The sequence below is a fragment of the Mesoplodon bidens genome (genome assembly GCF_964165515.1).
Source record: "Mesoplodon bidens genome assembly, chromosome: 2".
Lineage (NCBI taxonomy): Eukaryota > Metazoa > Chordata > Mammalia > Artiodactyla > Ziphiidae > Mesoplodon > Mesoplodon bidens.
Window position 1 is genome coordinate 88047645 of NC_138177.1, and position 12314 is coordinate 88059958.

General features: G+C 42.3%; 1 protein-coding gene and 1 pseudogene across 2 annotated transcripts in view; one reads left to right on the top strand and one right to left on the bottom strand.

Annotated features, from left to right (window-relative positions):
- Nucleotides 1-663: 663 nt before the first annotated feature.
- Nucleotides 664-12314, top strand: part of LOC308630162 (acidic mammalian chitinase-like) — a 33592-nt pseudogene continuing 21941 nt past the window's right edge. Inside the window, exons 1-5 of the transcript in view lie at nucleotides 664-836; nucleotides 2027-2151; nucleotides 2773-2896; nucleotides 3058-3225; nucleotides 3942-4058. The product of the transcript in view is annotated as an acidic mammalian chitinase-like (transcript). The remainder of the gene's footprint in view (nucleotides 837-2026; nucleotides 2152-2772; nucleotides 2897-3057; nucleotides 3226-3941; nucleotides 4059-12314) is intronic.
- CIMAP3 (ciliary microtubule associated protein 3) lies at nucleotides 6580-11270 on the bottom strand (the record flags this gene model as incomplete). Its single annotated transcript, XM_081218281.1, has 6 exons — nucleotides 6580-6770; nucleotides 7769-7886; nucleotides 9279-9409; nucleotides 10144-10242; nucleotides 10872-11014; nucleotides 11252-11270. The coding sequence occupies 6 exons, from the start codon at nucleotides 11268-11270 to the stop codon at nucleotides 6702-6704; spliced, it is 579 nt and encodes a 192-aa protein (XP_081074407.1). The 3' UTR covers nucleotides 6580-6701.

The window sequence follows — 12314 nt, forward strand, 5'->3', positions numbered from 1 at the left end:
ACATGTGGATCTTTCTTACAGCCTTGGTTGTATAAGAGTCATTCTGCCAGTCTCCAGTTTGTTTTCAATGAGAATTGCTCCACATGTAGATGTGTTTTTGATATGTTCATGGTGGGAGGTGAGTTCCGCGTCCTCTCACTCCGTCATCTTGCTCTCCCCTCTGAGGGTGTATAAACATGTGTTTATAGACTATAAAACTGCTTACTATGGCAGAGGAGCTAAATTTTCTAGATATTAAGACACCTTCAAATACAGGATTCAGAAAATATTTAATAACATATTCTTTGTGCTGTCAGAAGTGTAAATCACATCTTAATTTGGGAACAGTAAGTATAAAAAACAAACATCATAGTATCAAAGAAATATAGTTATCTAAACCACTGCCCCTGAAAGATCTCACTAAAAAAGAAAATGTACATGTACCTTTGATCTTATGAATAAGTAGAAAAATACTATTCAATGGGTATACCAAAGAAAAAAAAGTTTAAATTAAAAATATTCATCCATTAATTAACATTAACATTTTTGAGTTCATCTTAACTGTAAAAATCCAACAGGGGTTACTATAAAATGCAAATTAAAAATTAATATTAGAATGGTGTGGGGAGGACTCCTGGATCTGTGATGTTAATACAGACAAACTCTCTACCTAGATTCACCATCATGGTCTCCACAGCTGTCAAAAGCAAAATCTTCATCCGTCCTGTCACTGACTTCCTTCGTCAACATGGATTTGATGGCATTGACTTGGATATAGAATATCCAGGGGATAAAGAATATCCCAGGGAATATCCCTCCCACCTGAGGACAAACAGTGATTTACCATCTTGATTAAGGTGGGAATGAAGCACTAGCTCTGTGTCTTCTTGTAGAAAGGCTGGTACCTTAGTAGATTTTCTGTGAGAGTTGCATTTCCTGGGGATAGCAAAGGATGCTGCCCTCGGAAGTACACTAGTGAAGGTGTTTGTGGTTTGCAGGCAACAGAAACAGACTCTAGTTAACTCAAGCCAAAAGAGGATTTATCGAAAGGATACTGGTATCTGAAGGAACACAAGGAGGACATTCTTGAGTTGAGGAGGTGGAACCATTTGTTATATCATTTGTTCAGTAAGTATTTATTAAGCATCTACTGTGATCCAGACATTGTGTTTTTCACTAGAGATAGAGCAGTGAACAAGACAAGCATGATCCCTGCTCTTGTGGGGTTAGAGCATGGTGGAGGATACAGAGGGGGAAAACAAAGAAAAGAAAGAAAAATAAAATGAAAAAAGAAAAAATCAAATAATTGCAAATGGTGATAATAGCAGTGATAGCAGCAAATAGGATGGTCGGGGCGTGGGGCCTTCTCAGAGGAAGTGATATTTAAGCTGCAATATGCGGAGTTAAAAGGAGCCAGGCATACAAAAGATAGGAAGAGGAATTTTCTAAGGAAGTGGTAACAGCATTAGCAAAGGACTAATGGCAGGAAAGAGGCATGGCTATTAAAAATTGAGAGACTAGAGCTTTAAAAGGGAGAGTGAAGTCACAGCAGGAAAGATAGCTCCTAGACCCTCTGCCAGGGGTTCCTGGGCTTTTTCTTTAGAATTGTCATTAAATGTGACTTGGATTCAAGGACTGTTAGTGTCCTTGTATCTCTTTGGTCCAAGTTACACCTTGCCAGAGCCTATCCCTATATTTCAGGGGTTATTTCCAGAAATAAGGGAATTGCTATAAGCTGGAAAGCAGCCCCAAATGTACATACTATTGGACAGAGATAATGAAGACGACTGAAAAAATTCACCCTTTGTTCTCTCCAGGAAATGCTACAGGCTTTTTTTTTTTTTTTTTTTTTTTTTTGCGGTATGTGGGCCTCTCACTGTTGTGGCCTCTCCCATTGCGGAGCACAGGCTCCGGACGCACAGGCCCAGCGGCCATGGCTCACGGGCCCAGCCGCTCCGCGGCATGTGAGATCTTCCCAGACGGGGGCACGAACCCGTTTCCCCTGCATCGGCAGGCGGACTCTCAACCACTGCGCCACCAGGGAAGCCCAATGCTACAGGCTTTTGAAGAAGAGGTTAATGAAACAGGATACCCAAGACTACTGATCACAGCAGCTGTATCTGCTGGCAAAGGGGCCATTGACACAGGATATGAAATTGCAGAGGTTAGGAAGTGAGTGCGATGAACTTCCCAGGGCCTCCAAATCCTAGAGCAGAGATTCGTAAACTTTTTGGTGGAGAGCATCCCAAGTAGTTATGTAAACATAATGTTGAGAAAGCTGGTACCTTCAATTGCCAAAGAAGTTCGGGGAATTAATGGCTCCGGGATAAAGAGAAGACTCATTTAAATTGCCACTATCATGGGTGTTGGGGAAAAGAGGAACAAGATTCAAGGCCTTGGCAAATCCTTATATGTAATAAAAATTCTCATTAGCAGTTCCTTTTCGAAAAGGTTGTAAAATCAGGAAAACTATTATTGACAAAGCTACTCACTTGTGCTTACCATGGCCCTGGAGATGTGTGTTTCTAAAACACACTCTTCTAACAACATATCTTTCCCTCTTCTCTGGGTTTGCCCTTAATCTTTCAAGGAAGTAAAGGAGACTTTCTGTCTAGTCCTATGGGAGTCACAGAAGATAATCTGCTCCCTGGAGACACCAAGGAAGCCACATTAGTGGGGCCATATGGACATCTACTTGACATCATGAATTTCCACAGCTACCATTTCTTGCTCTTAAATTGTCTATAAGAAAATGCTCCCAGAATCTTGATGGCTCAAAATCTATTGTTCCAGGCTCCTTGATCCCATCAGTGTGATGACCTATGACTTCCATGGTGGCTAGGGCACATATACAGGACACAACATTTTCCTGCATGTAGGAAACAAGGATGGAGGTGACATGTGTTATTGCAACTGTGTAAGAAAGAAAAGATTCAAATCATATGTAGAAGGGAGATGGGGAAGGGATTGGGAGTCTTGGTTGTTGGAAAAATTGTCTTTGGGGGACAATTAGCTAGACTTTGTTGATCATATGGAACAAACGCTGGTGAGCAATAATGTCTGTGTTGCCTTCTGCAGGAATATGCCATGAAGCCCTGGAGAGACAGTGGGATCCCTTCGGAGAAGCTCATCATGGGTTTCCCCACCTATGGGAGGACTTTCTGACACCTCAGTCTGTGCCCAGTCTCTGGAGCAGGGTCATTTTGTCCTTATACAGGTGAGGCTGGCTTCTGGTCTTACTATGAAGTAACTAACACAGCTAATTCAGGTTAAAATGCCCTGGGGAAAATTCTCCCACTCTCCAAGTCATCTTGCTACCCTTCTGCTCTTCAGATCCTCTATCCATCCCGGCTTTCACAGATCTGACAGCTCTGAGCATAGCAGCCTGTGGAAAGGCAGGTTGATGGCTGTGTAATACTTTTCACTTAAAAAAATCAATCTGAATTTCCTTTTTGGATTTTGAAGTATATGGCACCATCTTTCCCACAGCCCAAAGCAATACTGAATTTTAGTACGTCCATGTAAATAGGTGGAGAAGGATTTCAACAGACTAGCCTGGGGATGGCAAATATTTTGATCTCCCTGCCAATCTGAATTGATTGATTTTACTCAAATACTATGCTGAAAATCCGGAGAATGATTAACAGTGTTTGCCAAAGACTAGAGTGTTTGTGGAAGAATGATCTCAGCACATATGGTCATGCTTACCATTTCTCAACCTCTGGGTACAAAATTAGAATTTCACTTGTTTGTATCCTGTTTTCATAGAAATTTGTGTTCATTTTATGAAACAAAATCACTTTTGAGAGAAATATGTGAAATTAATGTAGATATTTCACAACGTCCCCTTTTCCATCCCCCTCCCATTTCTTATTATTTTGCTCCCATTTAAGTCCTTTCCCTTCCAATACATGACATAATCTGTGACGTGTTCAATGTTGCCTCCTTCATTCCCCGCATAGATCTGCATATTCCTAAATAAAGACACAAATGCCTGGACTGAAGACCAAAAAGTCCTATATGCTTATAAAAACACTGAATGGTTTGGTTATGACAATATTGAGAGCTATGGATATAAGGTATGAACAGTGTAAAAAAATTACAATTCTAGCTTTGAATCTTAAGCTCATCAGGAGCCCATTTCACTAAGATCTATGGTTTCAAAGTTTAAATATGCACAAAGTGGGGTAGACACCAGGCAATGTCTAGATAAATACTTTGAATGTGACTCCTATGATGTCTGACCTTGACACACTTACAGTAACTTGTGAGACTTCAGAGCATCGTTACAACTGGGAGTGGGGGACAGATACAATCCACTAGCCTCCCTGGGGAGTCCTTCTCATACTTCAGCCAGGCCCAAGGAGCCAGTAGATGAGTTTATTTTGATTCCTGCTGTATCGCCAGTGCTTGCCACTACCTGATCCATGGTAGGAACTCAATATGATGATGTAATGGGAAAGGAGGATTTTATATATATATATATATATATATATATATATATATATATATATATATATATTTGGCTGCGTGGGGTCTTAGTGGTGGTAGGCAGGCTCCTTAGTTGCAGCTCTAGGGCTCCTTAGTTGCAGCTCACTGGCTCCTTAGTTGGATCACGTGGGCTCCTTATTTGCAGCTTGCTGGCTCCCTAGTTGCGGTACGTGGGCTCCTCAGCTGTGGCAGGCAAACTCTTAGTTGCGGCATGAATGTGGGATCTAGTTCCCTGACCAGGGATCGAACTCAGGCCCCCTGCATTGGGTGTGCGGAGTCCTATCCACTGTGCCACCAGGGAAGTTCCTGAAAGGGGCGATTTTTGACTCTGTGAGTTTTACATGAATATGGGAAAGGCAATCAAATCAGTACATTCCCACTCCATGCCAGGGAACTCAGACACTTGGAAGAGCTCCTTTTCAGTTATTGTATTCTTCAACTCTGTTTGGTTGTTCTTTATATTTTCTAACTCTTTTTTAGGAACTTCTTGTAACTTCTCACTCTGTGCATCCATTCTTTCTCAAGTTATTGGATCATCTTTACAATCATTACTTTGAACTCTTTCTCAGGTAGATTGGCTCTCTCCACTTCACTTTGCTGTTCTTCTGGGGTTTTATCTTGTTCTTTCATCTGAAACATATTCCTCTGCCATCTCATTTTGTCTAAACTTCTATTTGTATTTTTATGTATGTGGAAGGTTAGTTATATTTCTCAGCCTTGGAGAAGTGGCCCTCTGTAGGGGATGTCTTATGTATCCCAGGAGTACACTCCCCTCTCATCTCCCAAGGACCAGGGACCAGCTGGTCCCAGGGTAGGTTCCGAGCTGTGTTTGAAGACTCACTCAGTTCCACAGGCCGCAGGACTGTAGTTTCCTTGCTTCTGGTGTCTGCCCCCTGGTGGGTGAGGCTGGTCTAGAGGTTTGTGCAGGCTTCCTGGTGGGAGGGGTCAGTGCCTGCCTACTGGTGGGTGGAGTTGGAAGTCTTGGCCCTCTGGTGAGTAGGGCCATGTCAAGGGGCATGTCTAGAGGTCGCTGTGGGCTCAGGAAGTCTTTTGACAGCCTGTCTGCTTATGGGTGGGGCTGTATCCCCATCCAGTTTGTTGTTTGTCCTGAGGCGTCCCAGTACTGGAGCCTAGAGGCTGTTGGATGGGGCCAGGTCTTGGTGCTAATGACCCAAGCAAGATGTCAGCCTCCAGCAAGAGTTCATGCAGATGAACACTACCCAATATTTTCACCACCAGTGTCTATGTCCCCAGGATAAGCTGCCCCTGCCTCCCCAGGAGAACCTCAAATACCAGAAGGTAGGTCATGCCCAGGGTCCTATGAAGTTACTGCCTTTGCTCTGAGACCTGGTGTGTGTGAGATTTTGTGTGCACCCTTTAAGTGAGGTCTCTGTTTCCCCCAGTCCTGTGGAGCTCCTGCAATTAAGCCCCACTGGCCTTCAAAGCCAAATGCTCTGGGGGCTCTTCTTGATGCCAGACCTGCAGACTGGGAGCCTGATGTGTGGTTCAGAACTCTTACACCTGTGGAAGAACTTCTGTGATATTATTCTTCAGTTTGTGGGTCACCCACCCAGGGTGTGTGGGATTTGATTATATCATGAATGTTCCCCTCCTACTGTCTTGTTGTGGTTACTTCTTTATGTCTTTGGATGTAGAATATTTTTTGGTAGTTTCCAGTCTTTTTTACTGATGGTTGTTCAGCAGTTAGTTGTGGTTTTGGCGTGCTTATGAGAAGAGGTGAGCTCAAAGTCCTTCTACTCTGCCATCTTGTCCAGGAATTGGAAGAGCTCCTAAAACATTTGTTCTGCCTTAAGAATCCCCTGCATACAGCAAGCCCAAATACAAGGCCAAGCAAGTCATCCAAATCTGTGATATGTGTAGACCAACAGTCTCCTATCACCCACCAGGGCTAGTGGTAGAAAACATAAAACTCGTGCCTGAGAATTAGAGCTAGAGGGCAGGGACCCACAAGTATTTCAGTAAAGTGAAGCCACCCCACTGAACACTCAGTAGAAACCCCCCTGACCCATCTACATGTATACACAACATGGAGAGAGAGCCCTCTGAACTAGTCTTTATGCTGTTATATAGTGGTTATGAGCCCCTTGCCCCTCCCTGTGCCCCATGCTGGCAGACAGGTGGGCCAGAGCAATGCAGAAGGACAAAAGCAGCTCTGTCCTCAATCCTGGAGAGTGTGGTCAGGAGGAGCACATGAAGGTAGTCACAGCTTTTCAGTTGTAATACAGGCTTAGGTAAGCCACACGGTTCCGATGCTTTCTAAATTCTTTGTCTGTGGGCAGCTGCAATGGAAGAATGTTGTCTAGGTTAATATTAGAATGAGAACCCTCTGCCTCTGGTCTTCTTGGCTGTGCAAAATAGAACTGTACGTTAGAGCTGTTGTGGCCTAGCTGAACCCCAACCCATAGGAGCCTAGCCTTAGTGAGTCTCTCAACATTGCTATGTACATCTACTCTTTGTCATCTTACTCTAGGATATATCATAGGAATTATTTTCTCTTGGTAAATACTCAAGTATAGCTGGTAAATGTCTTGAAAACAAAGATTATGTGTTTAATTCTTGAATGTTACCAATAGGCCCTATCACAATTAGGTTAATTCATTTGGCATTTAATAAATACTTATAGAATTAATCCAAAGTTCCACTAGGGGAAAAAAGGGCACCTCTGGAATTATGATAGCTGACACGGATTTATTATGTTACAGGTATGGTGCTAAATACTTTTCTACGATCTCTCAATCTTCACAACTTTATCAGATTGAGTCTATTATTACATCCATTTTAAAGACAAGCAAACTGAGACTTAGAAAAGTTAGAGGACACACAGCAAGCAAATATGGAATTAGTATTTGAACCCACTCAGTCCGTCCCTGGTATCCATGTTCTTGCCAGAATGATCTACAGCCGCTTGATGATCTAATACTCAAGTGTTGTGATGGAAAGAGCAGTGGCTTAGGAGTCACAGCTACAAGCTGCTTAATCCGTCTGAGCTTCAGTTTACTCTTCAATCATAGAGGATAATTATCTTGGACTACCACAAAAGATTGTTTGAGGTTTAAGTAAGAAAATGTGACTTTTGTTCAGCACACACATCTTTAAAATTCAAGTGAAATTGTGTAACTCTGCAAAAAGATCCCCATATCCATATACACACAAAATTGTGCAAGTAATTTCAGGGGAACAAGGACTTCTTGAAGTTTATTCACAGACTCCTGGTTAAGAATCACTAATACACATGAAGTATTAAATACAGGGCTCCATAGAAGTCCAATCTTATTACCTCAGCTCTCAGGGTCCTTTTCTGTAGACTTGGAACCTGGGCCCAGTCTGGAGATCCAAATTTCATTGGCCAGGTGATTTTTTTGGGTGCCTTTATCTCTGGGTTATATGTGCCAGGGCTAGAAATAAAAATATGAAATATTATGTTGAATGAGTTAGTGACCATATACAAACCTCATCAGTACCACATGTGCACCTGAACTAGTCCTCACTCCTTTAGAAAAGGCAACAGACTGATTAGATCTTAATGTCAGGCAAGCATAGTGTTCCTTTGCCAGTTAGTGTATTTCTAAATAGATGTTAGTGTTCAAGATTTCTAGTCTTGACAGGCAGTGAGGGTAAAAATCGACTAGTTTAAAATATTTCTGAACCTCAGTATTCTTAGCTGAGATACCAAAAGATCCCAGAAATGATGGATGATAAAAGAGATCTTCCACAGTGATGCTTAAGTTCTGCCCATGATGTGAAATTTCCTGACAATGGGATATTTTGTATTGCCTTTGTTCATAACACTTTGTCTTTTGGTGTAGACTCTTTGCTGTGGAAATAACACATAGAATGGTCATGGGAATCAAGATTTAACACTTCTACTCCTTTACTGAAACCTTGAGAGAGTTACACTCACTCTCTGATCCTTGGAATTCTCACCAGTAAAATAAAGACCTTGACCCTGTGCCCTACAATTCTGCATACTCTGAATGGCTTCCTAAAGCACTTAGAATGCCTTCCTGGTCTACTAGGCCTATATACTCTAGCCCCTCCTTCTCCTCTGTTCTCATTTCCTCCTTGCCCGCTACACTGTAGCCATACTAGTCTTTTTTCCTTTTTCCTCACACCAAATTCTTCCCAATTTACAGCCTTTGTGCTTGCAGTTCCTCCTGCCTGGGAAGTTCTAGGCCTAGATCGTCACAGGGCCATTTTAGTCTTATCACTGTGATTTCAGATCAGGTGTCATTTCCATAGAAAGACCTATCTTGACAGTCCTTGCCAAAGTAGATTCCAGCCATCACTCCATATCATATCATCTTGTTTGGTTTTATTCAGCACATCACTAGGTCATTATACTTCCTGGTGTGCTCATGACAGCCCTAGCTTATGGCTACAGTCTTGGTATAATTATTAGTAAGATCCCCTTTCACTCTCAGAAGTGACACACTAGCTAATAAATTATATGGTCACTCTCCTTATTACCACTGATATTTTCTTGTTTATTTGCTTCTCACCTGTCTGGACTCTAGAGTGTAAGCTCCAAGAAATCAGGAACCTTGCATGGTGGGTTTAGTGCAAAATCTTCAGAACCTACAAAACTGCTTGGCCATTTATAAATATTTATTGAATGAATCACTATCCTCTATAATAATTTTGTAATTCTAGAGACCTGGAAGGCAAGAGGTTGAATCTTTAAAGATAGATAGTTTCTTATTTAGAGGGCATGGTTGGGATGTAACCCCTTTTTGTACTTCCTTTCCTATTGCTCTTTGTTGAAGTGCACCAGAAAGAGGGGAACTTACCCAGGATAACAAGTGTCCTTAGAGTATGTCCTAAATCGAGGCAACAAGGCATTAAATGGAGCAAAATTTTGTTTGTGTGTTTGCTCCTGAGGACCGACTGTTTGGTACATGCCTGGGTAAGGTGTCATATCCTATTTCCAAGAAAAAGATCAATAGGTTAGAGGGTAATATATATGCATGTAAAGCCTTCTAAGTAGAAAAAACAAAATCATCATCTCCCTGTTCATGTTATCAGCTATGATTGAACCACCTCAAGCTATAGAAATAGACCTACAATAGGTAGAAAACCAAGATAAGGGTATGGTTCAGCTACCTAAATGTACCTAATGCTTAGGTTGTAGAAGTAAACCTATGGTGGGTAGAGAGCCAAGGTAACTATTGCAGCTACTACCCCCACCATCCCACCATCCCACTCAGAGATTCTTTTAGAGCCAGTATCCCTCTCGAGCTAAAGCATCAAGAAAATGTCCAACAAGAGATTAGGAACCTATACTGAAGACTTGAAGTCCAATCACACAAAAGGGTGAAGAAGTTGGAATTTGTTTTTTAACTGACAAGATAATATGATGCATATAAACAAAGCTTCCAGTATTTTAACATCAGGTATCTCAGGACTGAAGCCTTGCCTTGGTACCATTCCTTCTGAGAATTATTTTCCACTCTCCCCGGACACTCACACATACACATTTGCAATGTTAACATCTAAGCTTTTCATATAGGCTTCTTAGTAGCTTTCATCTAAATGACTTTTTTTCTCAAATTTCAGGGCATGTCCTTTAGGTAACCTCTAGCTTTGTTCCCCAATGCAAATACATGCAGCATCATGGATCACACTAAAAGCTAAGTACATTCAGACATTTCTAACCTTGCTGATTGGCTTAAACCTCACAGCTGTTCTGGCTCCAAAAGCATATCCTTTTATACTGGTCGGGATCTTAGAGAGGTTGTATGCCAAGCCATACCTCTTCCGGTAGTATATAGAAAACAAACAAAGAAAGAAAAAACACACATAGAGAACATTATAGTTATTAAAACAGAATGAACTTAGAGTATTCCTGAATCTTCTCTGCCAAAGTTGCTCTTTCTTTCTTGATTCCTCTGCATCAAGACCATACAAGCAATTACATAAGTAACACAGGCAACTCTACAAAGGAACGTGGCTGGATAGGTAGAGTGAATGACATTTCTATGCATTCCAGTGAATCCAGTTTTCTAAGGCCCACAGAGCTGAATCTTCTCTCATGCAATTGTCAGTCTGATTATATGATTTCATAAACTGACCTACCAGCACAGCCACAGTCCAGGTTTGGACTAAGGGGAGCTATTGATTCCTTTGTAGGTGGGAAGGGTGTGGGAACTATACTGGGGGCCGCATAAAGCCAAGGCTTGCATTTGGTGGGGATTCAAAGGGGAGCAATGCAAGCAACGCAATTTCTGATATTGGTCCTGACAGCTGGTTGCAGAGGACCAGGGCACTTTCTCATGTTGGGACCCTGAAGGTCACAAATCTTACAGGGCTTTTCTTCCAGGAAACTTAGGTACCCTTAGATAGTCTGGGAACTGAGACCTATTTAAAGAAAAGTGAATACTCACATCTTCTGCTATGTAACATCCAGGCCCTCTGTGGGGCGCTCCCCTAAGAGGGAGAAACTTGTTCCCCAACAAGTTTGGGGGGTGGAAGTGAGGAAAGAGCTTCCTCTGTTGACATGTTCCAAAGGAGTAGTTAACCAGCGTCTCTGGAGAGCAAGAAAGAGGAGAAACTCCACATGAGGGAAGGCCCCATGGTCTAAGTGAGAGCTTGGGGGCAGGTGGGGTGTGGGGAGGGGGAGCAGAGACCTGGGCAGACAGAACTCTGAACAAAACCGTGACCAATCCAAGGAGGGGGGTGAACACATTTCCCTCCTTTCCCCTTTGGTCTTTCCCAGTCTCCTCAGTCTTCCTCCCGCCTCTACTCTTGACTCAGCCCTCCTCACCTGCTTTGTTGAAGTGCATTGCACCAGTGCCACTAGGGCCCGCGTTTGTGTATTGCGTTGCCTAGGAAACAGAAGCTGGCCGGCAGCTCCAGTTCCGGTGCTCCTTGAGGGGAGTGGCTCCTAGCACACATGCGCGGCAAGCGAAGCTGCCCCGGAGCTGCCCCGGAGCCACGTTGGGTGGGAACCTGCACCTCCAGGGCCAGGAGCCCAGGAGAGTGTGAACTAGCAAAAACAAAGTGACTGTATGTGTACCAAGGATATGAGGAACATAAAAAGGCTGAGGAATTACTTCAGACTGAGGGATATTGATGAAACATGAAAATCGAATGCAACACGTATTCCTGAATGAGATAAGAAAGATGTGTTGCTATGACAATTGCCAAATTTGAATAGGGTCTGTGGATTTAATGATAGTGTTTATCAATGTTGATTTTCACGTTGGTAGGGGTGTATGGTCATAATGTTTGAGAGAATCTCTGGGACAGTAACAGTAGAGTTTTTAGGGTGGTTGGGGAATCATATCAGAAAAATTATCTATACGTGGGGCAGGGGTGGGGGCGGGGCAGAGGGAGAGAGAAGTAACATTTAACCGTAAGAAATAGAACGTAATTTTAAAAATGGGTAAAAATTTGAATGTGCACCTCAGAGAAAAGAATGTCCAATCTGTACTACCTGTATCTTTCCGTTTCTTCCCATTTTGCTTTCTTTGTTTTGAATATCAGGCTCAGCAATGGAAACTCTGGAATTTAAAAAAACATCATTTGGATGTTGGCAGACATTCCATGGAAGGTAAAAGTGGGACGTTAAAAGTTGAGCCTCTCTGGCAGTTGAGCTTGAACACTACTTATTCAGGACAGCTATGTGGAGGGGTTTTGAACTTAGCCAGTCACTGAGAAGACACTGAATTATTCAACATATTTTTTATGACTCTGTAAGACATTTATTCAAATTGTTCAACAAATATTTATTAGTGTCCAAATAACAGAGAAGATTTAACTATACTGGACTGTGTGCTACACAGATCATTGTGGAGATTCATCTTTGTCTCCTAAGAATTATTTTG